General features: G+C 40.8%; 1 protein-coding gene across 1 annotated transcript; it reads left to right on the top strand.

The window, feature by feature from the left end:
* The first annotated feature begins 1,770 nt into the window (after nt 1–1,770).
* NELFB (negative elongation factor complex member B) lies at nt 1,771–23,467 on the top strand. Its single transcript, XM_036750395.1, has 13 exons — nt 1,771–2,182; nt 5,246–5,409; nt 5,948–6,047; nt 6,606–6,836; nt 9,259–9,444; nt 11,248–11,360; nt 12,705–12,807; nt 14,448–14,543; nt 16,450–16,592; nt 16,978–17,084; nt 18,377–18,518; nt 18,969–19,077; nt 19,372–23,467. Exons 1-13 carry the CDS (start codon nt 2,081–2,083, stop codon nt 19,516–19,518), a joined length of 1,743 nt encoding a protein of 580 aa, XP_036606290.1. The 5' UTR covers nt 1,771–2,080; the 3' UTR covers nt 19,519–23,467.
* The last annotated feature ends 815 nt before the right edge of the window (nt 23,468–24,282 follow it).

The raw sequence follows: 24,282 nt of genomic DNA, 5'->3' as shown, positions 1-24,282 counted from the left end.
AAATTTAAAGAAAAATTTAAAAATAAAAATCACATATCACATTAAACCATATTGCATAAATACACAAAATGCAGCTCTCATATAATAAAACATTTAAATTCACTCAAAAATGCAACTGCTTTTTGTTTTTCACTAGAATTTTACTTTTTATAATTTCATCATTAGATCTTGTTTAGTTGAAAATTAAGAAAATAGTTTAAAAATTTTTAAATACATTTTTGGTAAAATATATAGGTAGGAATTTAATCTTTGTAATTGTAGATAACTAAGATCTTCAAAATATATATGTATAAAATATATACTTGATCATAATAAAGAAAAATTGTATTCCCAGATCCCAAGCAACAATTTTATTCATAAAAAGCTACATTTTAAAAATGAGCAATTCAGGAAAGTTGCCACTGCACATAATAAATAAGACTGTCAATGAGAAACACAATTCAGAATTGTGCTTGCAATGAATATAATCTATGAGTATACATAAGAATTACAGGTTGAAAAGACACAGATGTGGTGGGTTTCAAAGGGGTGATGGAAGTAAGAATACTAATAAGACTGTTGCTATACAAGCAATAAAGCTTCACACTTCAAAAAAACATATATAGCCTAAAGTTTCCAAAGCAACTCAGAAATGTAGATAGTGAAAGTAGGATTATCTCTGTTCTACATATGAGGAAACTGGGAGAGAAAGCGACTCAGCCAGGATCCCACAGCCAGAAAAGTATTCTGTGTGTCGACTGTTGTGGGCACTTAGTGAGGAAGGAAAAGAAGACTGGAGGTGATAAAGGTCAGTAGAAAACTCCTTTTGAAAGGGATTTGGGGCAGCTCCATGGTACAGTGGATAGAGCACTGGGTCTGATCACACCTGTGACCTTGAGCACCTCACTTAACCTGTCTGCCTCCGTTTCCTCATCTGAAAAATGGGATTAAAAATAGCACCTACTTCCCAGGGTTGCTGTCGGAACCAAAATGAGATAATAACTGTAAAGCACTTGGCACGCAGTAAGCACTATCTAAATGTTAGCTATCGTTATTATTATTATTAGAGTTGTTTCCGTAATTTCCTGAAGACTTTTCTTTCTCTCCTGCACCCCTCAATCTACCAGGGCCATCTCTTTGGGATTATCTCCCATCCACTCTGTACTTATCTTGTACGTTCTGATTTATTTTTCTTGTCCCATCCATTGGAATGGAAGCTCCTTGAGGGCAGGGCTTTTTTTCTTTTTGTCCCCACAATTAGGACTGTGCCTGCCACACAGCAAGGGCTTATGAAATGTCTGTCCACTGGTAAGTCCACAGACCCACGGAAAACCAAAAGAGTCGGAAGGGGACTTGGAAGTACTTTAGGCCAACTTGTCCCTGAACGGAAGCCATGGCGGGCAGGAAGTGTTGGGCTGAGGGAGGAAGGAGACGAGAGAGCGCCCTGAGAGCTGGGCACAAGCGACAGGCCTTGTCTGCCCGGGGCGAGGGGAGACCCAGTGCCGGAATGTCAGACATAGTGCAACGCCCTCATTTTGCAAATGAGGAAAATGCGGTACAGGACAGGGGAAGTGACTCGGCCACAGTCTCACGGGGACGTCAAGGGGCTGAGGCAGGAAAAGGAAGGCGCCTAGGCTACCGACCATGCATTGATAACGTTTGCTGCTAGTGCGTGCAGAGCCTTGAAAAGATGTGGGAGGGGAGTCAGTGACGTCATCGGAAACGCCTCTGGGAGCAACATCCGGGCACCTGTGCTAAGGCTGGGAAGTCGCTCTCGGGAACCTTGGTGCTGGGGTGGTGTTTCCTGGCGGAAGGGCGGAGGAAGGACCGGAAACTCCCCGAGACGGGACGGAAGGGCCGGGCTTGCTTGGAGCGGGCACTGGTCGAACTGGAGGGAACCGGGGAAAAACCTGGTCCCGGGCCCGGGGCCGGGGCTGCGACTGCGGGTCCCCGAGGGCCGGGGGAGCGAGGTTCTGGGGCAACGACGGCAGCAGCCGGAGGCGAGCGAGCAGATGGGGCGCAGGAGGCGAAGGCCCGTCCGGGGGCTGCGGGGGGAGCTGGAGCCGGGGCCACCGCAGCCTCAGGGGCCGGGGCTTCCTCCATGTTCGCCGGGTTGCAGGACCTGGGGGTGGCCAACGGCGAGGACCTGAAGGAGACACTGACCAACTGCACCGAGCCCCTCAAAGCCATCGAGCAGTTCCAGGTGCGGGATCCCCAGGCCCCTCGGTTCTTCCTTCCTTTCCAGACCCAGGACCCAGAGTGACGGGATCTCCGAGGTGTAAGAGGCCTCCGGGCGCGGTCATCCAGGCCAGCCAGCACCTGAATGCTCAGTACACCATAACCCGACATGACCATGCAGCCATTGTGCCTGAAAACCTTTAAATGAGGAGGAAACCACCGCCTCCCAAAGCCACCGACCCGCATTTAGGCAGCTTTGGCTGTTAGGACTCCCCGCCCCACCCCCAACATTAAGCCTAAATCTACCTCACTTCCATCCATTGTTTTTAGTTCTCGCTCCCGGGTCCAAGAAGAGCACGTCTAATCCCTCTGGTAGATGACAGCCCTCAAACACTTGAAAATAGTTATCGTGGCCCCTCTAAATCTTTTCTTCATTCTGAGCATCCCCAGGGATACCAATTGTATGATATCGTTTCTGGGCCTCGGTCATTCTGGTTGTTGTGTGGATCCTTTCCAGCTCGTTAATCTCCTTCTGTGGTGCTCAGAACTGGATGCTTTATTTCAGATGGGATTTGGTTTCCTCAGTCCCCTTTTTCTGGACACTATACCTCTTTTAAAGTAGCCTAAGATTAAATTTCTTCACATTACCTTTTTCTCTTTTATGTCACAATATTGAGCTTACAAATCCACTAAAACTCATGTGCCAAGGGCAGGTAACGGGGATGTGTTAAAAAAAAAAAGCTTGGCACAGTAAAGTGAGAATAGTTTCAGGAACTGAGAAATTCTTCGGATACCAAAAAGGTTTTGTTGTTTTAGCTATGTTAGACAAAAAGGAAAGATCAAAGAAGGGTTAAGACTGTTGCTTAGGATAGTTGGGATGTTGAGAATAGAGGATAGAAAAGGCAGAGGTATGCAGCTCTTTTTTTTTTTCCTCTGCCAAGGACTTTTGGTTTGGAAAGGACAGAACAAAAATTTTACTAGGGAGTTGAAACCTAAGGTGAGTAGGGGGATAGTAAGAAAGGACCAAGTTGCCCTTGTTCAAATCACCAGGCCTGAATGAAGTACAATTCTAGGGTACTAAAAGAACTGGTAAATATGGTTGTTAACTCACTGTCAGTGATCTATAAAAGACCATGGAGAAAGGGAAAATACGGGACTGGTGATGTCCTAGGTTTTTTTTTTAATGATTTAATTTCCAGATACACTCTTCAGGAGAGCCAAGGGAAGCTTTATTTAACTTTGTTTCCCCAGATCACAGGGAGCATGGGGACCAGAGATGAAGCAAAGAGCTATTAGATATGAGGAATGTGTAAACAGCTAGGTTGAGCAGTAGATAGAGTGCTGGGCTTGGAAAATCCTGACCCCATGCAACTCAACTTCTCTAGGCTTTGATTTCCTCATCTGTAAGATGAGGAGGTTGGACTGTTGGCCTCTGATGCCCAGTCTAGCTCTTAATCTATGATCATATGCCCCAGAGCTAGAGGGCTGCTTTTCAAATCACCCTTGAGCCGTTACAAGTGAAGGAAGTGGGAATAGGCCTTTTTCTTTGTGAGTAGTACAGCTGAGTGGCCTTGGGTGCTGGATTTAGATTCTAGTCACTTCACAAGTGTGTTTGAATCCTTCACTGCCAGTCAGCCTTCCTTCTCTCCCAAGAGTTCAGAGTGTAAAGATTGACTCATAGAGTGTCAGAGCTTGAAGGGCCCTTAGATATCACCTAGTCCAATACCTTCATTTGGCTAATGGGGAAATTGAATCCCATAGAGGGGAAGTAATTTCAGGATCACAATGAATGCTAGCGTCAGCCAAGAGTGGAACCAAGGTTTCCCGACTCCCAGGTTGGTGCTTGTTCCACCACACCAAGGTATTTGTTCCATGAATGAATGAACTCCCCATGGTCAGGATTTAAACCCAGGTCTTGATTCCAAGCTCAGCACTGTATGTACTGCACAACCTAACAAGTGTTCATTAAGGGTTTATCTATATGTTCCACTGGACCCAGGTGGCTCCAGAGGAGGAAGTGAGGCTGATGCCATTGTACAGCCCACCCTCACTTAAATCCAGTTCATTTGCGTGTGATGGCATCACCTCCCTGATGTCATGGTCCACTTTAAGAACAAAGGACAAACAACAATCTATACCTAACCTTGTACTCGAGATTAGAGCTCTGGACTAGACTAGAGGACCTGGTTGCAAATTCCAGCTCTATAACTGTTACTGTGTGATGTATAGGCAAATCCCTTTCCCTCTTTGGGCCTCAGTTTTCCTCAGTAAAATTAAGAAGTTGGACTAGATCTATGAGAAATTTGGAAGTACATCAAGAGAATGAATGAATTTTCTGTGTGGATTTGACTTTGTTCCCCACCTGAAAGGAACAGTGTTTAATGATAATTGGAGTGACAGTATAGAGTCACCATGTTTGGGCTGTATTGTGAGGGATGGGTGTACCATTACTTCTTCAGTCATTTTTCAGTTATGTTCAACTCATCCCCAGTTGGGATTTTCTTGGCAAAGCTACTGGAGTGGTTTGCTATTTCCTTCTCCAGCTCCTTTTTACAGATGAAAAACTGGGGCAAACAGGGTTAAGTGACTTGCCCAGGGTCACACAGCTAGTAAGTGTCTGAGACCAGATTTGAACTCATGAGAATGTCTTCCTGATTCCAAACCCTGGTGCTCTCTACTGCACCACCTACTTAATACATATTGTGTATAGCACTCTAAATCTTATAAAGCACTTAACATACATTATTTTCTGGTTTAATCCTCACAACAGTGAGATAAATACTATTAGCCTTATTTTACAGATGAAGAAACAGACTCAGAGGGATTATGGCTTGCTCATAGTCACACAGTAACTCAGAAGGAAAGATTTGAATCCAGATCTCTGACTCCCAAATCTAGTACTCTTTTTGAATTTGTTGCTAGTGATTTGTATTATTCAATAACTGTTTGAAAAGATTTGGGAAATATCTATTCTCAAAAGACCACGTTCATAGTTCATATTGGGCAGAGTTAATTGTATTTGTTTTTCCTTTTTTTGTACTTCCTCAATGAGATAGATTTTATTTAACACCAGCTTTTGCTTTACCAGACAGAGAATGGTGTCCTACTGCCATCATTACAGTCTGCACTGCCTTTCTTGGACCTGCATGGGACGCCTCGGCTAGAGTTCCACCAGTCAGTTTTTGATGAGCTGAGAGACAAATTGTTGGAAAGAGTATCTGCCATTGCTGCTGAAGGAAAGGTTGAAGAAAGGTAACAATCCTGAGAAAGAACCAGGCAGGGGCTGTCTGTCTTTAGAGGCACTACTGTTGTGCTGTCTATAAACACAAAAGCTCTTCTGTCTATAAGAGTCAATGGATGATTATCCTTACGGCCTTCAGACTCTTGTTCTAGTTAACAACACCCATTTTCTTGATCTTATTCTGTGGTTTTACTTCTTAGCTCTTCCTGGTGCATGGTAAACTAGCAACCAGAAACTAGGGTGAATCTATTTTTAAAAATTTTTTGCTGGATTTCATATATTTTTTTATTTCCTTAATTCCCAATTCCATGTAAAAACATTTTTAACAATCATTTTTAAAAATTTTAAGTTCCAAATTCCCACCCCCTTCCCTCGAGAAGGGAAGCAATTTAATATGGATTATACATGTGAAGTCATGTAAAAATCATTTTCCTATTAGCTCTGTTGCAAAAGAAAATAGACAAAAAAATAAAGAAAATTTTAAAAGTATGCTTCAATCTGCATTTAGGGTAGATGAGTCCATTATAATTATCACCTATGTATTTCTAGGTACAAGAAGCTAGAAGATCTCTTGGAGAAAAGTTTTTCGCTGGTGAAAATGCCCTCCCTCCAGCCAGTGGTGATGTGTGTAATGAAACACTTGCCAAAGGTAAAATCAAGTAGTACCCTTGTGGCACATGGTAGTCATTTAATCAGTGCTAGGTGACTGACAGTTCTTCTTGCTGCTTGCAGACATAGGGTTTCAGTATGTTGGTATCTGTTAGCTGTTATGGCACAGATCCAATTTCTCACTTAGTTTGTCTTCACCTGCTCTGCGAGAACATTTATTATTGTCTGGCTCAAAGAATGCCTTGTTTTTTCCACCTCTTAAAGTTATGAGGAGGTAGAATATGTGTATGCATATTTACTTTGAAAGAAAAATTACAGCTCTCCCCCCCAGCCCCCAATTCTGTATTTCCTCTGAACAGTTAAATTCCAAAGGATTTTGAATTTTGGAAGTTAGAAATTTGGTCTGCAATCCTTCTGAAATGTTAAAATTACTGCTATTGCCACTGTTACCATTATTCCACATTTTGGGCACTCCGCCTAAGTTTTAGGAGGAAGACTGGCAACCTTCTCTGGAGATAGGTTGTTCTGTCAACGGGATTCACAGTATTTAACATAAAAGCTAATCAAGAAAAAACATTGATATCAAGTGTTCTTGCAGGTTCCTGAAAAAAAACTGAAGCTGGTGATGGCTGACAAGGAGCTGTATCGGGCATGTGCTGTGGAGGTTAAGCGGCAGATTTGGCAGGATAACCAAGCTCTGTTTGGCGATGAAGTTTCTCCACTGCTCAAACAATACATCTTGGAGAAGGAGAACATCCTCTTCAGCAATGAAGTGTCTGTCCTGCACAATTTCTTTAGTCCGTCTCCTAAAACAAGACGTCAGGGGGAGGTGAGGACGAAAGGGAAATGTGCGTTTACGCTGTAATTCCTTACCCTGCTTCTATGCTTATGCACATATAGAATACGTGGTATTCTTTCCCCTGCTGTTTTCCATCAGCTTGGCCTTAAATGCCCACAGGGTGACTTTCCTGGACTTCATTCTGAGCTAATCTGCTACACTGATCGATGGTAATACAACAATAGCTAATCATAAAGCTGCTTAACATACTCCTTTAGAGAACAGATGTGGTTTTTAACTAGGAATTTGACTTGATTCAAAGGAATGAGTCTAATTGTGAGAATTTCAGGCATGATGAACATTGGGAGGAATGGAGGAAAATGGGCAGCCTGGCTGGACATACTCCTGAGGAAATCCCATGAAGGCATATGAACAGATCACTAAGCCTGGAGAGGCGCAGCATCTTCTAGAACGTGGGAGGCAGTAGACCCACCTGCTCTTCTCAGACACAGACAGGCTGCCTCTGGAGGAATGTGTTCAGTTCTGGTGCCGCATAATAAAAAAGACCCATTGATAAGCTGGACACTTGTCAGATGAAGGGACTGGGATGGTGAGGGGTGGTGAGACCTTGTCTTAGGAAGATCATTTGAAGGAACTAGGTTTGTTTTATTCTAGCAAAAAAAAAAGGTGTGAGGGAGCTGTGGTGGCAATTTTTTTTTGGTAGGGCAGTCGGGGTTAAGTGACTTGCCTAGAGTCACACAACTAGTAAGTATCAAGTGTCTGAGGTCAGACTCAGGTCCTAACTGCCCCTGTAGCGTATTTGTAAGTATTTGAAGACCTGTTATAAGGCAGAGGAATTAGATCTGTTTTATTGTCCCCCGTGGAGTAGAACTAGAAGCAACTGCAGAGGTAGAGTTTGGCTCTTTGTTTTTTGTTACTCAGATTAAGTTTTTTCTTCCAATTAATAAGCATTTATTTTCTATCTCCTCTACCACATTGAAAAAGAAAAAAAAAGAAAAACCCCACCCTCAGACACTTTTTAACTGTATGGCCTTGGGCCAGTCACTTAACCACTGCCTGCCTCAGTTTTCCCATCAGTGAAGTGGGGATAATAGCAATACCTACTTCCCAGGGTGGTTGTGAGGATCAGGTAGATAATAATTGTACCATATCTGGCATTCATTAGGCACCATATAAATTCTCGCTATCATTGCTGTTATTATCAGAACCAGAATTAGATCAGAGGATGTCGGAGTTGGGAGGGACAGGCTGAGGAGTCCCTGTACCCTTCTGAGCTTCAGCAGCCCCCAGCTCTGATCCTGATTGAAAGGCTGAGGACCTGTGTTTCAAATCTTGCCCTGACTTGACTGAAGTATCAGTCAAAAGTAATCATCTCCAGATCCTTACTGCACAGTAGGTAGAGTCCAGAGGACTAGAAATATGGTTAGAAAATGACCTTAATGAAGTTGTTTTATCTCTCTGGGCCTCAGTTTTCCCCTTTGTAAAATGAGTGATTTGGACAAGACGCTTTCTACATTCCTTTCCAGGGAGCTCTACGTCTTACACTTCTGTGCTATGCTATACCCTTCATCTTGTCATTACCTGCAAGGATCTGCTTCCTTGTCATGAATGATGAAATCACTATAAGATCATAACCTTTTGTCATTCCATATTTCCTTCTGTGTTAAAACCACTAACCTTGTGCTTCCTCCTCACTGGTCCCTTGGCTCTACTCCCCAGTTCTTTCCCAGGCCCTTACCCCGGACCAGTTACACACTCCTTCCTTCCCTCTCCTGATCCCTTGTAAAGTGAATCAGTTCAGCTGTGCCCTATCCTCCACATTAGTGGTGTCAGACTCAAATAGGCATGGATTCCCTGCAACATTGTCTGTGTTGTATTGGATTTTCATTTATTTTATTAAACTTTTCCCAGTTACATTTTAATCTGCTCTGACACTTGTGCTCTTCATGGCAGTCTTTTACCTAGGTACCCTGTGGCCTTACTACGTGACCAGTCCACCTCTTTTTTTTTAATCATGCCCTGATAGACTTCTTGGTAATATGTGGAACATTTTTCTGTTATCCCTTGGGTCACTTCTAAATTACATGGGCATTTTTTCACAATCATAAAATGAGTTATTAGGAACCAAAACAACCATTTGGTTGATTTGAGGTAATTGCATAGTTCATATTTAATGTGTCACCAATACTTGTTTACACATTTGTACAGATGGACTATTTGGGGGAAAGAGACACCACATTAGTTGGTAAATATAAATTGAGATTAGGGTAGTAAGAGATGTCTGAGGGCAGCCTGGAGGCCTGCATGACTCCTCCCCTGCATTGGAATGGTTCTCTTTGGTAAGTGAGCAAACATGGACAGACTCCCTGCTGTTATGTTTAGCAATATCAGTGTGCCTTCTTTTAGAGAAATAATTTCTTTTTCTTTTCTTTTGGATGGACTCTGAACCTAGGTAGTGCAGAAACTGACACAAATGATTGGGAAGAATGTGAAACTCTACGACATGGTGTTGCAGTTCCTTCGGACCTTATTCTTGCGGACAAGGAATGTCCATTACTGTACCCTGAGGGCTGAGCTGCTAATGTCATTACATGACCTGGACATCAGTGATATTTGCATGGTGGATCCCTGCCATAAGGTACCAGATATGAATACTAGGAGACCGCCGTCAGGTTTATATTAATATGTCAGCACCTGCCACATAGAGGCTGTTAAGCCGCTGGTGGTCGTGTCCCATGACCACAAACAGAAAAATGCTGATGTCATCACAGACAAGATCATAATGACATCTGCCATTTCTGTTTCTGAGTTACTGGGTCAGTAAGGATTTCCCTAGACTGATTGGACTTTCATATCCTCTTTCTTACCACTGGGCACTTCTGCTAGTAGTCTTAAGCTTACTGATTATGGTGAGTGAATTAACATTGATGAGAAACAAAATCCGGTTGTAAACCACTATTTTAGCCTTTGAATTGCCCTAGAGTGTTGACTTTGAGAAACGCTTATGTGGGGCTCATTGCTAAGATTACAGTAGCCCAGACAGATGTGAATGATAGTAACTGGGAAGCGTTAGACCAGACCTTAATGCTTTCCAATCAAGCCCCTGCACTGGAGCTTGAGCAGGAGTTTTAGGGAAGGAGGGCCCACTGCTCATGAAATTAGCTGTTTTTAAAGGAAACAAGGCGTCCAGGAGCCCTTCCTAACACTTTCCTTGAGACATTAGAACTTAATTATTCCCATTTTAGAAATGAGAAAAACTAAAATGTGCCCATAGATTCTTCCTCTTAAAACATTTCTCAGAAGGGTAAGAAGTGTGGGAGACAGTAATCCTTATTCTGAATTGACCCATCCTTCTGATCATTTCAGACCTCTCTACATGTATAAAGTGACACTATCTGAAGAGTGATGAAGACAAAGGGTCATCCCTGCTCTAGGGGAAAGAAGCCACCTGTAGGCTCTCCAGACTTTTTTGTTTGGGGTTATTTTTTAGTGTATTGTGGATTTTTACAAACATTTATTGTCTTTCCCACTGTTCTTTCCCCATGATTCCTTTCATCAATTGAATAATAAAAGAACAATGAAAAATAAAACCCTCCTAACAAATTACGCATAGTCCCACAAAACAAATCCCACATTGGCCTCTTTCTACATTTTAATAGACCCTCAGAGCCAACTTTGCCTTCTGTTTCTCTAATCAAAATTCTGCCACTCTGCCAAAGATGAGCAGTTAATACTTTTTGTTGTTATTTCACTGATACCCTTTGTTTTTTATACAATTATTTCCCCCTTAATTCCTGTCCACTGATTGAACCTGTCTTTCTCACTAAAAAAAAAAATTAAGCATAACCAACTGGCACATCTACCGAGTTTAGCAGCGTATGTCTATCAATCGTATTCTATATTTGGAGCCCCATCTTCTTTATTGATAGGAGAGAGCTCTGTTTTTATCATCCGTTTTTTGGACTTAGGTAAGCTCTTTGCAAGGAGGGATTATTTCATCCTTTATACATGAACACCCAGTGCCTAGTGCAGGGCTTGGCATATAGTAGCTGCTTAATAATTGTTTTTTAGTTCATTGGACTAAGATTGGTCATTGATGCTTAATCAGTTTTAACTTAGGCTTTTGACCTTATGGGGCTCTAATACTTCAGTTTCACCCATAGAAGGAGAGTAATACCCTTTTCCTTGTCCCAATTTTCTCTTAAAATTTCAAAGCTAGCTCTACAAAATAATATACTAACTTTTTCATGTATCTGCTAATCTTTGAAAAAACACCATTTTTTTTTTATGCCTAGAGTATTTATGTTACAAGGTTTGGTTTAGCCAGTAGGAAAAGAGTGAGTTGTGAAGCTTGGTTACATTTAGAAGAAGGCCTGTATATAACCCTGTAATTAGAAGACCTATCCTTTGAGTTTGTCCCTGTGGTTTATTCACTGTACAGTTCACCTGGTGTCTTGATGCCTGTATCCGAGAAAAGTTTGTTGATAATAAGAGAGCTCGGGAGCTGCAAGGATTCTTGGATGGAGTGAAGAAAGGTCAGGAGCAAGTGCTGGGGTGAGTGGAATTGTCTCAGGCACATGCAGCACAAACAGCATTGATAGCGTGGTACAGTGCAGAGAATGATGTATTTGAAGCCAGAAGACCTCAGTATGAGTCTTGGCTCTGCCTTGTCCTACTGTGGTGATTTTGGCAAGTCACTTAACCTCTCTGGGCCTCAGTTTCCTCATCTCTAAATCATAGGGTTGAAATAGATGATCTCTGGGGTTCCTTCCAGATCTGAACAATGATTCAACCTTTGCTGTCCTTATAATAGCCTATTAAGTAAATTACTCTCTCCCTCCCACACCTTTCCCTAGCATATTGTCACTCTTAATTAATAAATTTATTTTTATGGTTTTATCTTAGACATCACTTCCTTTCAAACAAGGACTTACAAGATCTTGGTTTTTTAGAGTGTTTACGCACCCGATTCTAGTTGTAAGGACTGAATTTTGAACTTCACTGTGATAATTAGGGGGCTTGGGTTCAATTGTGTTGCAGTTCTTTGTTTTTTGCACATTTTTACAGTCTTGCGAGGAGAATTTTTATAAGGCATTTTCCACGGTATTAAATATTCTATTAAATAGGGTGTCCTGTGTGGGACAACGCTTGATGAATGTTCACTTAACTTTTATGTATTCTTCTTATTATGATTACTGGAAGGATTCAGAATTTGACGTACCTGATTTTTACCCAGCTTCATACCTGGGTAAGGCTTTTAGAACCAAACTTTGACTTAGTAGGTAATCAAATTAAGGACGTAAAGGTAATTCTTATTTTTGTCTCTTAAAGATTGTTTGCATCAATGATAGATTATACCTATTAAGTTTTTTTTAAAAAATAAATTTCAGAAACACAGCAAGGTTTTTTGGATTTTCTTTTTGTTTTAGGATAACGTGATTGTTCTGTCCAGAAATAATACTTTAGCTGGTTTGAACAGATTTGTTTACTTGAAGCCCAGTCTGTAGATTGTAGATTAATAGTTCTAGAAGAACAATGTGATGTAGTGGAAATATCAGTTAACTAGAAGTCTAGAGACTCTCTGATATCCTTTAGAGCAGAGGTGTCAAACGCACAGGCAGCCCAGACCAGATTAGAATATGTTTTCTAAGTTAATATGCGACTACGAGGATCCTTATTTTCGGTTTTGTGGCACCTGCTTCAGTTTGATACAACTGCTTTAATTTGCAGTAATTTTCTATGAGTCTTAGTTTAAGTGCTTTCCTCTCCTGGGACTGTGCTATGACCACTGATTAAAAATGAAGTAGTGTTTCTTTAAGAAGATAAATAGATTGGATGTTAGCTCTGTGTGGGATGTCTTTTATCTGGGAATATAAACTTATCACTTATTCCTTTCAGTGATTTGTCTATGATTCTGTGTGATCCCTTTGCGATTAATACCCTGTCCTTGAGCACCATAAGACATCTGCAAGAACTGGTGGGTCAGGAAACCTTACCCAGGGTGAGTGGCAGAAATTGATGAGGACACGACCAGAGTTAGACTTGCCTTTGTTATGAAAACCAAGCTAGCTGACAGAAGCAGCTATCAATTCTTGTTCAGCTAGTGGCAAATGCCTAAAGAATATTTGGGAGTAGCTATTTTAGGCATAAGCTTCCCATGTCTACTATAGTGGCTTAAAATAGCCCATGCATAAAGAGGAAAAATCTTTGCCGCAAGTTTCTCTGATAAAGGTCTCATTTCTAAGATATATAGGGAATTGATTCAAATTTAAAAGAATAAGAGCCATCCCCCAGTTGATAAATGATCAAAGGATATGAACAAGTGTTTTTTTAGAAGTTGAAATCCAAGCTATCAAAAGTATATGAAAGAATGCTCTGATTACTAATAATTAGAGAAATGCAAATCAAAACAACTTTGAGGCTCCACCTCACCCCCATTAGATTGGCAGAGATGACCAAAAAAGGAAAATGACACACTGGGGGGTGTAGGAAAACAGGTATGTTAATGCACTGTTGGTAGATCTGTGAACTGACTGAGCCATTCTAGAAAACAACTAAACTGTGTGTACCATTTGACCTAAAAATACCATGACTGAGTTTATACCTTAAAGATAACAAAAAAAGGGGGAAATCAAAATACTTATAGCAGCTCTTTTTGTGGTGGCAAAAGACTAGAAACTGAGATTGTGTCCATCTCTTGGAGAAAGGTTGAACAAATTATGGTACATGAATGTGATATAATATTATTATGCCATAAGAAACGATGATAGTAACGGTTTCAGAGAAATCTGATTAGACTGATGCAGAGGGAAGTGAGCAGAACCAGGAGAACAATTTATACCATAACAATAATATATAAGCAAATGACTTTGGAAGACTCAAGAACTCTGATCTATCGAGTGACCAACCACAGTTGTAGAGGATTCATAGTGAGACAAGCTGCCCGCCTCCTGACAGGATTTAGTATAGATTGAGACATATATTTTTTGGATATGTATGGCCAATGTGGGAATTTTGCTTGACTATACATATATATTATAAAGACCTTGTTTTTCTTTCTCTTTCAATTAGAATCAGGTAGGAGGGAGAGGATTTTGGTTAATTGAAGAAGAAAATGTAATTAAATAAGAGCCCATGTAGAAGGAATAATTCACCTGCTTTGATTGAAAGGTTGATATTTTTTTTGGTTGAAATAACCAGTGCATGTGAATAGAGAGTGAAGCTGACACTTTTTTAATTGAACTGAAACTTTTTCTTAATATCATTACCACTTCCCAATGATGCCTGCTACCTTTAGAAGAACACTTCTTTATAACAGAATTGTAATTAAGCAAAATGAGGGGACATATTGACCATGTCTGACAGTACCTCCATAAGTCTGCACCATCACCTCTTTGCCAAAAAGTGGGAAATATATTTCCCTGTTGGTCTTCTGAAGTCACTGTATTGATTAGTGTGTGGATGTCTTTCATTGTTGTCATTATATTGTGTGGGAATATAGACTGTTTTCTTGGTTCTGTGAAGCTGATACTTTAGCAGTAAATGAAAATAAGCCAGTTTCTGATAAAAGTGCACTGGTTAAAGATTGTAAACAAATAGAATGGGAGCAGTTAAACAGATTTTTTTTTTCTGAATTTACAGGAAAGTCCTGATCTGCTTTTACTACTAAGAATGCTCTCCCTGGGACAGGGGGCTTGGGACATGATTGACAGTCAGGTCTTCAAGGAGCCAAAGATGGTAATTTGTTTTAATTTAAAAGTTATCTTACTCTTCTCTTTAGTTAGGCATAGAGGTGTGATAGAAAGAGTATTGCTAGAATTTAAGAGACTTGGGTTCTAGTCTCAGCTCTCGTTATATGAGTTTAGACAAGCCTCTTCCCTTTTCTGAGACTGAATTTTTTTTCATCTTTCTGATGGGGGCAAGAAGTTAGAGGAGAATCATGTTATCTGTTAGGTCTCTTCTTGTAGTAACATTTTGAGTCTAATTCTATAATTAGCCTCATGATTGGGCCCATGGTGGGGCATGGGGCAACTCTGCCTTTGGGAATCGATTTCTTTATCTCAGAGGACAGAACTTAGGGTAGTGGATTGAAGTTGCAGAAACAGAGTCTGGCTCAGTGTAAGGAGCAAATTCTTAGCTATTAAAATTGTTCAAAAAGTAGAATGGACTACTTCCAGAAGGAAGTAAATTTCCCATTGCTGACTGCTTCACATGGAAGCTTGTTGACCACTTGTCAGGGATGGTGTAAAGAAGATTCCCATTTAGGTGTGGGTTGGACTAGATGGCTGCAGTGGTCCTTTCCATCACTCTGTGACTTTTGTACTGTGATTACCAAATGTTCAGGCCCTTATTTATGGTGAATTGTCTAAGTAACACAGGAAATATTGCTAATTAATCCTTTGAACTTCTTGGTCAGGCAGAATCATTCTTTAATGAATACACTTTCTAGTGCTACCAATGAGCGTTTGTGCTGAGGCTGATTTGATGTGAACACTATTGGGAATTTTTGAAGCCTCTTGTATTAGAACGCAACATTCCATCAAAAAAAGAACCTATGAGCCCTGACCCATTCATTCTAAAATGAAACTTGCAGTTGAGCCCCCTGTCTTCTTGGCTTTTCTGTCAGCATAAAGTAAACAAACACCTTGAGATTGTGCAGTCATAAGTAATGATAACAATTGAATTCCATAATGAGTATTTTATAACATAATTTTGATACTTTTAAACTATTTTAAATATTTTTGTGATTTTTCTTGTGAGCCCTTTAAACAGAAGTCGATTCTATCCTCCTCATTTATGAGGTGAGAAAACTAAAGCCCTGAGAAAATAATTACCCAAGGTCACAAAGTATGTTGCTAGCTGAGACAAGATTTTAACTCTTAATTGTTTAGTTTCCATTTTGCTCCTGGGCTGCTTGCCTGTGACTTCATAACAGTATTTGTTCCTTTGAATGTGATTGTTGTTCATAAAACTCCAATTTGGCCAGTATCAGGGAGCCTGCATTAAAAGCTTACACAAGCATCATTTAGATATTCTTTATAGTCAATTTTATTTTATAAAATTAGCATTTAAGTTAATTTTAATCTTAATTGTGCATTGAATAAGTCTTTATTAAGCTTTTACTGTAGGTCATGCTTTGTGCTATGCTGTGGTACATTCAAAGATATGTGGGTCTCTGCCCTGCTCTCATAGTTTCGTCTTAGTGGGGTTTACTGGTCCCACAAAACAACAGAAGATAATGTAGAAAGAAACTCTCTAGTGCCTAAGTATGTGGTCCTGGAATAAGAACTGTAAGAGAGCAAAAATGGGACAGCTAGAGGAGGCTGGAGTATTCTGGGAAGATTTCCTGGAGGGGATGCAGCTTATGCCTGAAGGATCAGTAGAATTTGGGTTTTGTGGCATAAAGGGAAAGATATCTAGATAGGATCAGGGAATAAGCAAGGTACCTGCTGGTGGGAAAACAGCCTGGGTGGGAGATATGTGTTAGGGAAAAGTAGGCGATAAAGTTGGGGAAAAAGCACTACATGACATTATGAAAGGCCTTCAATGCCTGGGTGGGGAGTTTGGACTTGAACGGGGTTTTGTTGTACTTCACTTGAGCTGAAAAGGACCTTTAATTTAAACTTTTTCCTTTCTTCTCCAGGAAGTAGAGCTCATCACTAGGTTTTTGCCAATGCTTATGTCTTTTGTGGTGGATGATTATACTTTCAACGTAGATCAGAAACTACCAACAGAAGAGAAGGCATCAGTCACGTACCCTAATACCCTTCCTGAAAGCTTTACTAAGTATGTCAGTCGAATGATCAACAATGTAGAAGAGGACATCTGTACAAAATAATGCAGTCTTTAGGCAGTGAGCTTTATAATGGTTCATTCTTTAAGGCATCTTAAAAACCAGCCTTTTTAAAATATACTTAAAGAAAAGAAAGAGATGGAGCTATACTTCGAGTGGATTCTAGATGGAAACATTGTGTTATAGTGATTAAATTCTCTAGTCCTAAAGATTTGCTAATGCTGTTATTTCAGATAACTTGTCAGAAATCACAGAAATGTAACCTCTATAACCAATAATAATATATCATTGGGTATAATATAATATGTAAGGTTTTACTATGGACAGATGAACAAATATATTGATGAATTGATGGTATGCTCTCTTGGTTGGTACCAGGTTCTTGCAGGAGCATAGGATGGCCTGTGAAATGGGGCTTTATTATGTCCTTCACATAACAAAACAAAGGAATAAAAATGCTTTTCTCCGACTTTTGCCTGGATTAGGTGAGTCTTAGCTTGTTCACTTTCTCTCATTGAAGTCTTAAGGTTGAGGACAAAAGGGCATTTAGATCAGAGATTCGTGTCAAAGGGCTCTAGTGTAAGGTACATACTGGGATAAGGAAGAGCATATTATGAAGAAGAATAACTAGCATTTATAGTGGTGTAGCTGAAAGAGTACTGTGGACTTGGAATCAGGAAACTTTGAATCCTACCTCTAACACTTGTTAATCACACTGAGTCTCAGTTTCCAAATCTACAGGCTTGGCCTTGGTGTCAGAAATGTAGATACTCTTGACTATCTGTTGCCAGCTTTTCAACTCAAGGTAAGGCAGCAGACATTTATCTCTTATTAACACTTACTACTTTGCCAAGCACTCTTGATACTAATACAAGCAAAAAGAAAGACAATCTCTGCCCTCAAGAAGCTTATATTCTATTGAGGGGAGATAACACACCAATGGTAGCTGATAGAGAGTTAGGGTAGGAAGAAAGGTATCCATGAGGGGCAGGGGTGTGAAAGTCTGGAAAGGCAGAAGCAGAGTCAGAAGAGAAGTGAAGGTTGGCCAGTCAGTGCTGTCAGGGCCAGGGTTGAGAAGCCCACAGTAGTGTTTGGATATTTAAGAAAGTCTCTGACAGCGAGGGAAGTTTCAAGGTGAGAATGTAGCTGAGATACATTTCAAAGTTCAGAAAATCAGAAGCAGAGCCAGGAGGGAAAGATAGCTTATCCTAACTTTAAAGACTTTTTCTGGGGTGGGAATGGTGGGAGGAAGGGGTATGAATGGATGCTATGCAACCTAGTTAACTTTCTGCTTATTATAAAATAATTGTTAAGAATTAGTCTCATGTGTTTTTGGACCTGGCCAATATGAGAATTTGTTTTGTTTGACTGAATATTTATTATAAAGGTTTTCTTTTTCAAGACGGAGGGGTGTTATGGAAATGGGGGGAAGGATTAGCCATAGGAAATGTTGTCAAGAAAAAAAAAAACGCAGAAAAGCAGGCCATTGAAGCAGTTTTTTTATGCACAGAAGAGAGCAGAAGGAAGTTTGGAAGGAAACAGACAAAAAAACACAAGTTTGAAAGTTAACATGTTGAATTTATTATATACTTAAAAGGCAAAATAAGCTGTACATAATAGAGATTGTCAGTTTCATGTACAATCATCTTTTTCTACTTTACATGCAGAAATGTTCATTTTATTTCATGTTAAGTTCAGAATTTAAAAAATTATTTTTATAGAAAGAAATTGATTTCCTGACGATTCTCTGGTTAGTTACCCTCCGTTACTATTGCAGTGGAGACATTCGGAGACCTGGCCTTTGGTGATATATTCCTTCACCTGCTCACTGGGAACCTTACTCTGCTGGCAGATGAATTTGCTGTGGAAGAATTCTGTACTAGTTTATTTGATGGATTCTTCCTCACCTGCCTCTCAAGGTAACTTAGTTGTAGAAGTGTTTGTATAAAGTCTTTCAGAACAAGCTTTTATTGTATTGCATCCTTTTCAAGATCATTTGGATCATGTGTCATAATTCTGACTGGTTTTTGTTCAGTCTGTTGAATATTGTTCATCTAAAATGTCTCATGTGAGAATCTCTTATGGAATAGTACTTTCTTTAGGTATTTGAGGACTAGAAAGAATTAAGACTAGCCAGTCTTGTTGAAATGTGTCTTTCATGAGCGACTCTGATTCTAATGTTTGCCAGAGTGTGAGGAGCAAGATGTTTCTGAATAGAGGCTGTTACAGACGAAAGAGGCCCCTGTATTAGGTAGCACAAGTTTTACTTCCATTCTTCATTTTCCTGAAAAGCCTGCCAGTCTACCTTCACTTTCTTGGATGCCTGCCTAGTGGGGAGGGGAAATGATACTTAGTTCTTTTTTCTCTAGAAAGGAGAATGTGCATCGCCATGTTCTCAGACTCCTGATTCACCTGCATCACAAAGTGGCCCCTACTAAATTGGAGTCCCTCCAAAAGACTTTGGAGCCTACCAGTCAGGTGAGCTTGTTCATTAGCCCTTTGTCGATGATATTTTTCAAAGCTCGAAGAAAAGTGCTTTTAGACTTGAAATCCAGATCCTGTCCCCAGGCTCCTGCTAAATTGCTAAATGGAGGAAGTCTGCTCTATTTAGATAGCAGCTTCTGAAGTGTAATTACTTTCAAGTTTTAATTATATCTTAAACACATCTCAGTTGTCTGTGTTGAAACACTTGGGTAATATAGGATTTAGTGTTTTAGTAGTAACAACCTAACAACAAAAGTATGACTTTCGTTTCCTCTTCCTTTTATTTAGAGTGGGGAGGCTGTGAAGGATCTTTACAACCAGCTTGGAGAGAAACTGGAACATCTGGAACATTGCAAACCCAGTCCAGCCCAGGCGGTGGAAGCTCCTGCTTTAGAGCTACCTCTTCCTGCTGTCCCAACCCCAGCAGCGCTTTGAGGTGCTCTGACCCTGGGCTTGGTCGTGGTTATGGTACCTGATGACATGTAGCTTTCCATAGCCCTTGAGGGTTGGGGAATTGTTTGTCATCACTACACTGTGAAGAATTTCCTGAGGACTTTACATTGAATGCTGAAGTTTTGTTAGTGTTACAAAGTCTGTGCAGTTTGCAGATCCTAGCTTCATCTATGCCAGTGGGAGGGGTCTGAAGATAGTGTATATTCATCTACACTGAAATCCAAGAGGTTTCCCCCTCATTAGGGAATAAGTTGGTGGAAGATAGGAATCGTTCACCTCTCTTAACCTGAGTTATTCAAAGTGTTCATGGTGGTTTCAGTGGAGTGTGAGTGTCCATGAAAAAAACAAAATGTTCGTAAGGTCTCCATGAACCTCTTTGATAGATAAGTATGGAATTGAATAATCCTGTAGTCTAGGCTTAGAGGGATTGGAATTATTTGTTTAGAATTCTATTCATTGTTGCATCTCTGGCCTACTATATAACCTTTATATAGGCAACCTCTGTGCCTTAGTTTCTCTGTCTGTTAGATGAAGATGATAATATGTGCCCCTTTAGAACTAAGTCATTTTTTAGTGGCTGATGGATTTAGAGAGTTTTTTAAATACCACCCTCCCCTGCCTTTTTTTTTTTAATCCCAGGATGGCCTCAGGTCAGGAGGAAAATATTTTAAGAATCTCTACTAAGAATCTCTAAGAACCTTGAATTTGGTCGTAGGACCAGAAGATACTTTAATTTTTCGCTCTCTGGCAGACTTCTTTAGACCTCAGCCTTGATGATGTTGTGCTTTATACTTTCAACCTCAGAAGATTGTGTTGGTTTTTTTTTTAAGACTTGGTCTCTCTGACTCACCCAGACTCTCACAGACCTCACCTTGCTACTGATGAGAATGGAAGTTTTGACCTGCTCTGTTTCTAACCTGGGCTGGTTCACCGCTCCTTAGGCAGCCTTGTGGCTCTCTCCTTCCAGGGACTCACCATATTGGTGCCAGACTTAGTGCAGACATCCATTAGCTTTAGCCCTTCCTACTGCAGCTCACAACTCTGGAACTCAAGTGATCCACCAGCCTCAGCCTCCAGCAGCAGGGACTATGGGTGTGTGCCATGGCGTCCTGCCTCTCGGAAGTCTTATGTGTTTTCTTACATTTTTAAATGCCTTGGAAAACTTCTTGGCTCCTGTTTTGCTTTGTTGATTTTTAGTTATGGTAATAAAGATGGGAGAACAGTAGTTACATAGGTTAAAAAGGCAGCTTCCATTTTAAGGAAGAATAGAACCAACCATGTACTCACACAGTGATTACCATCTTGAGGTTGTTAGAGCTGAACCTTAGACACTCCTTTAATGAAAGAAGAATTAGATACTTAGGCATCACTAGAAGGGCTTCACTGAGAACTGTAAGCTGCCTCCTAAATCCCTACCTTGGCAACTGTGGGACCTGATGAAAGAATGGGACTATCTCTGTCTGATTCCTCAAGTGAATAATAGGGCTTCCGAATTCACAGAATGATCAAAAAACCACTTTAGTTTGGGGGAATATACCTTGAACTAGTGAACATTCAAATACTTCTTAAATACCGTCTAGTACTTTCCAGTAAATACTGGAACCAGTGCAAAATTTTCAGACATTGTTATATAGAATTACTTAGATGATCATTAGGAAATTAATTATTATTATTTATATAAAGCAAGTGCTTCTATAATAATTGAAAAACAATTTATTCTCAGGTTGGTCACCTCTCTCTGTCCCTACCAAACAATCTTTTTTTCTTACTCTAATAATTTGCTTAGCAAGTCCTTCATGAGTTGTTTAAATCTATGTAATGTAGACTTTATTTCAGGCCCAGCCATCCTAAACCAAAAATGACTAAGGCCTGAGTAATTCAAGTACTGTACTTGCAGCCTCTAGTCACGACAGTGATTCTGTTGCCAGTTGTGTAGCTAAAAACAACAGCAACAAAACAGAAGCTGCTTTCCTGGTTTGTGTGTGTGAAGAGACGCTGAGAGCCTAAATGACTGTACCAGGGCTCTGGATTTGTCTGAGCTTGCATTGCTCCTGTGTGGCTGCTAGGCCACCTGTGCCCACCAAGTGTGCAAGAGGAGCAGTAGCAGAGAGGGAATGTGGGGGGATTGTCACCATAGAAGGTGGCAGGACAGTGACTGTGCTGGGCAGGGGCTCCTGAAGGAGGGAGGAGGGTGAAGCAAAGTTTGATCTGCTTCAGAATGTCAGGTGTCCCCAGTAGCAGCCACTCTGCTACACATGACCAGATTTCCTTTCAGATTCAGAAGCCCCCAAACCTCCATCAGTTTGAGGCTTTCCTCTCTTGGTTCCTGCCCAGAGTAGCTCTCCTCCAGCAGTGTGTTCTCTGCAGCCACTGTTTGCTTTGATCCTAGCTCTGAATTCCTGATAGAGACGACTGGACCTTTGATGTCACAGTATAGGGAACCTCAAGTGAGGAAACTCCTACCAGGCAGGTCCACCCCTTCTCTGCGACTTTGAGTCCTAGAGAATCACCTTTGGCACTGAGGTTCAGTGACTTGTCCAGAGTCACACAGCCAGTATGTGTCAGGTGGAACATGAACCCAGGGCTTCCTGGCTTTGAGACCAGCACTATCCACTATGTCACACTGCCTTTAGAGTTCCAAATGCACATGATAAAAGCTGAAATGCTTACTCTCTCACAGTCATGAAAATGGATGTTGATATGGGTTTATCATAAAACCATAATCAGTAAGGCCACAGGAGAAAACATGTCAGTATAGTCTCTGCTTTGACTTTGTAGATTGTTTTGCACAGGTGCCTGCTGTGAATAAATAAGGGCTTCTAATGTTCTTAGGATATTCTTGTCTAGATGAGAAAATTTCTGAGGGGAAAGTTGCTAAATGATTTGATTTTTTTTTCATTTATAGAGCTAAAAGTGGTGTTAGTAAATAACCTACAGAAAGTGTTTTTCTTAGACGTGATAATTACATTAGACAGGAAAGCTGAATGTTTTGGAGGAAAGAGGACTGGGCCAGATTCTAAGTAACTTGTAAATTCTGGGCCTGCCATGGCTTCTCTGTGTGATCTTGATCCTATCTCTCTAGTGCCCTGGGCCTCAGTTTCCTTTGCTGAAAAATGAAGTTGGACTGAGTGATTTTGAAGAGCCCTGCCCTCTTTGACATCTTATGTCCATGAGTTAGAGAGTCTGACTACAGAGAGCAGAAATTTAAAAAACAACCCTAAAAACCTAGGGCAGCCCCTCTAGCTTGTATCTTGTGGTTAAACGCTGTCATATAAACTATATAAAGTGTGTCTGTGTTTGTAAGTATGCATGTGCTGGCATGTTCATGTGGAACTAGCACTGATTATTAATAGTTCCCTCCAGACTGCCAGGGTTTGCATGATACATACTTTATTTTTCGAGAGTGCCAAAGATTTTAGTCCCTAAGAAGTCAGACTTCAGACTTTAATTCTTCCCATAAAGGTTGTGGAACAAAGAATTTTGTGAGCATGAAGATACTGTACTTTTTAAATTAAAATTGCTTTTAATTTTTGAAAAAAATGCTTTTGATAAAAAAAAAAAGACAACACACAGAAATGTACATCCAAAGTCTTAGCACTACCTTGGTTTGAACAAATAGTACATTGTCATAACCCATTATAATCAGGCTTCCTCCTCAAGTGTGTGTGAACAGCTGTCATTAGGTCTAATTCCTCTCCATGGTGAAGTGCTTTGCCCACTTCTAGTAAGTGGCAGAATTGGGATTTGAACCCAACTTTGCTAACTAACTCTGAAGTCAGATGTCTTCTCTACTATAGCATGCTCCCGGTTGGGAAACTTGAGAGAATTTCTGCATCCAAATAGGAAGAAGCTCGGGTTAGACAATGTGGTCCTGTATGATTTGATGTTGCTCATTGTATTTCTCTTAATTAAATGTAGACTGCATGAGTGACCAAGAAGCTTTTTCTGCCCCTGGGAAAGAGCATGTGGCTGGCTCCCTGCTTTCCAGGAGTCTGTCCATGGGAAGTTCTTCATTTTAGACAAGTTACACAGTCAGGTGATTGTTAACTGATGTTGCTAGTTGAAACAACAAACTTTTTTCCCCTTGGAAGAAAACATGTAGCCAGCATTGTTGGAGTTGCCCGTTCCTTTTACCCATAATAGTCTCTACCCTGAGGCTTCCCTCCTCCTTGATGTTCACTTGCCAGGTCATGTGCTTTGCCTTTGTTTCCTGATCTTCATTTGTGATAAGTCTGTGAGACTCCAAACTGATGTGAGTATAAAGACTTCCATTGTCTGGATTGTGTGAGCAGAGCAGGTACCTACCCTGCATCTTTTCAAGGGTTCAGTATAGGACTTCCCACTGAGAAATATCTTCCCACTGTCTCATAGTGCCCAAAATTCCCACCATTAGAAATTTATTGCTTTGGTTAAGACTGGCAGGACTTCAAGAGTCCTCTGTTAAAATGCTGGCCAAGAGCAGCGGGGGACAGAATGAAACTATAGGGTTAGCTTAAAGGCTAGGAAGGGAGAAAGGTCTAGGATGTGGGCCAATGCCCTCAGGGAGCAGGCATGGAAAGAGAAAACTATAGCAAGGAACCCTGGTCTGGTACTAGATGTTAGAGGGAGAGATTGGCAAGAGGAAAAGGGATGTTGAAGATGAGGTCAAAAGACGTCCAAAATAAATTTAGAACCCCCCCCTCCCCCCCCCCCCCCGCCAGTCTTGCCTCCAATCATCTGGAGAATGGCTTTCCTCTCCTCTGGAGA

This window comes from Trichosurus vulpecula, chromosome 3, assembly GCF_011100635.1.
Source record: "Trichosurus vulpecula isolate mTriVul1 chromosome 3, mTriVul1.pri, whole genome shotgun sequence".
Lineage (NCBI taxonomy): Eukaryota > Metazoa > Chordata > Mammalia > Diprotodontia > Phalangeridae > Trichosurus > Trichosurus vulpecula.
This window is presented reverse-complemented; position numbering and strand designations above follow the sequence as displayed.

What these genes read in the sequence shown, in the direction of transcription:
- NELFB (XM_036750395.1), top strand. Translation starts at nt 2,081, where the DNA reads ATGTTCGCCGGGTTGCAGGACCTGGGGGTGGCCAACGGCGAGGACCTG. An exon ending in GAAGGAAAGGTTGAAGAAAG is followed by an intron (nt 5,410 to 5,947) that starts GTAACAATCCTG and finishes ATGTATTTCTAG; the next exon opens with GTACAAGAAGCTAGAAGATC. An exon ending in CTTCCTGAAAGCTTTACTAA is followed by an intron (nt 16,593 to 16,977) that starts GTATGTCAGTCG and finishes GGTTGGTACCAG; the next exon opens with GTTCTTGCAGGAGCATAGGA.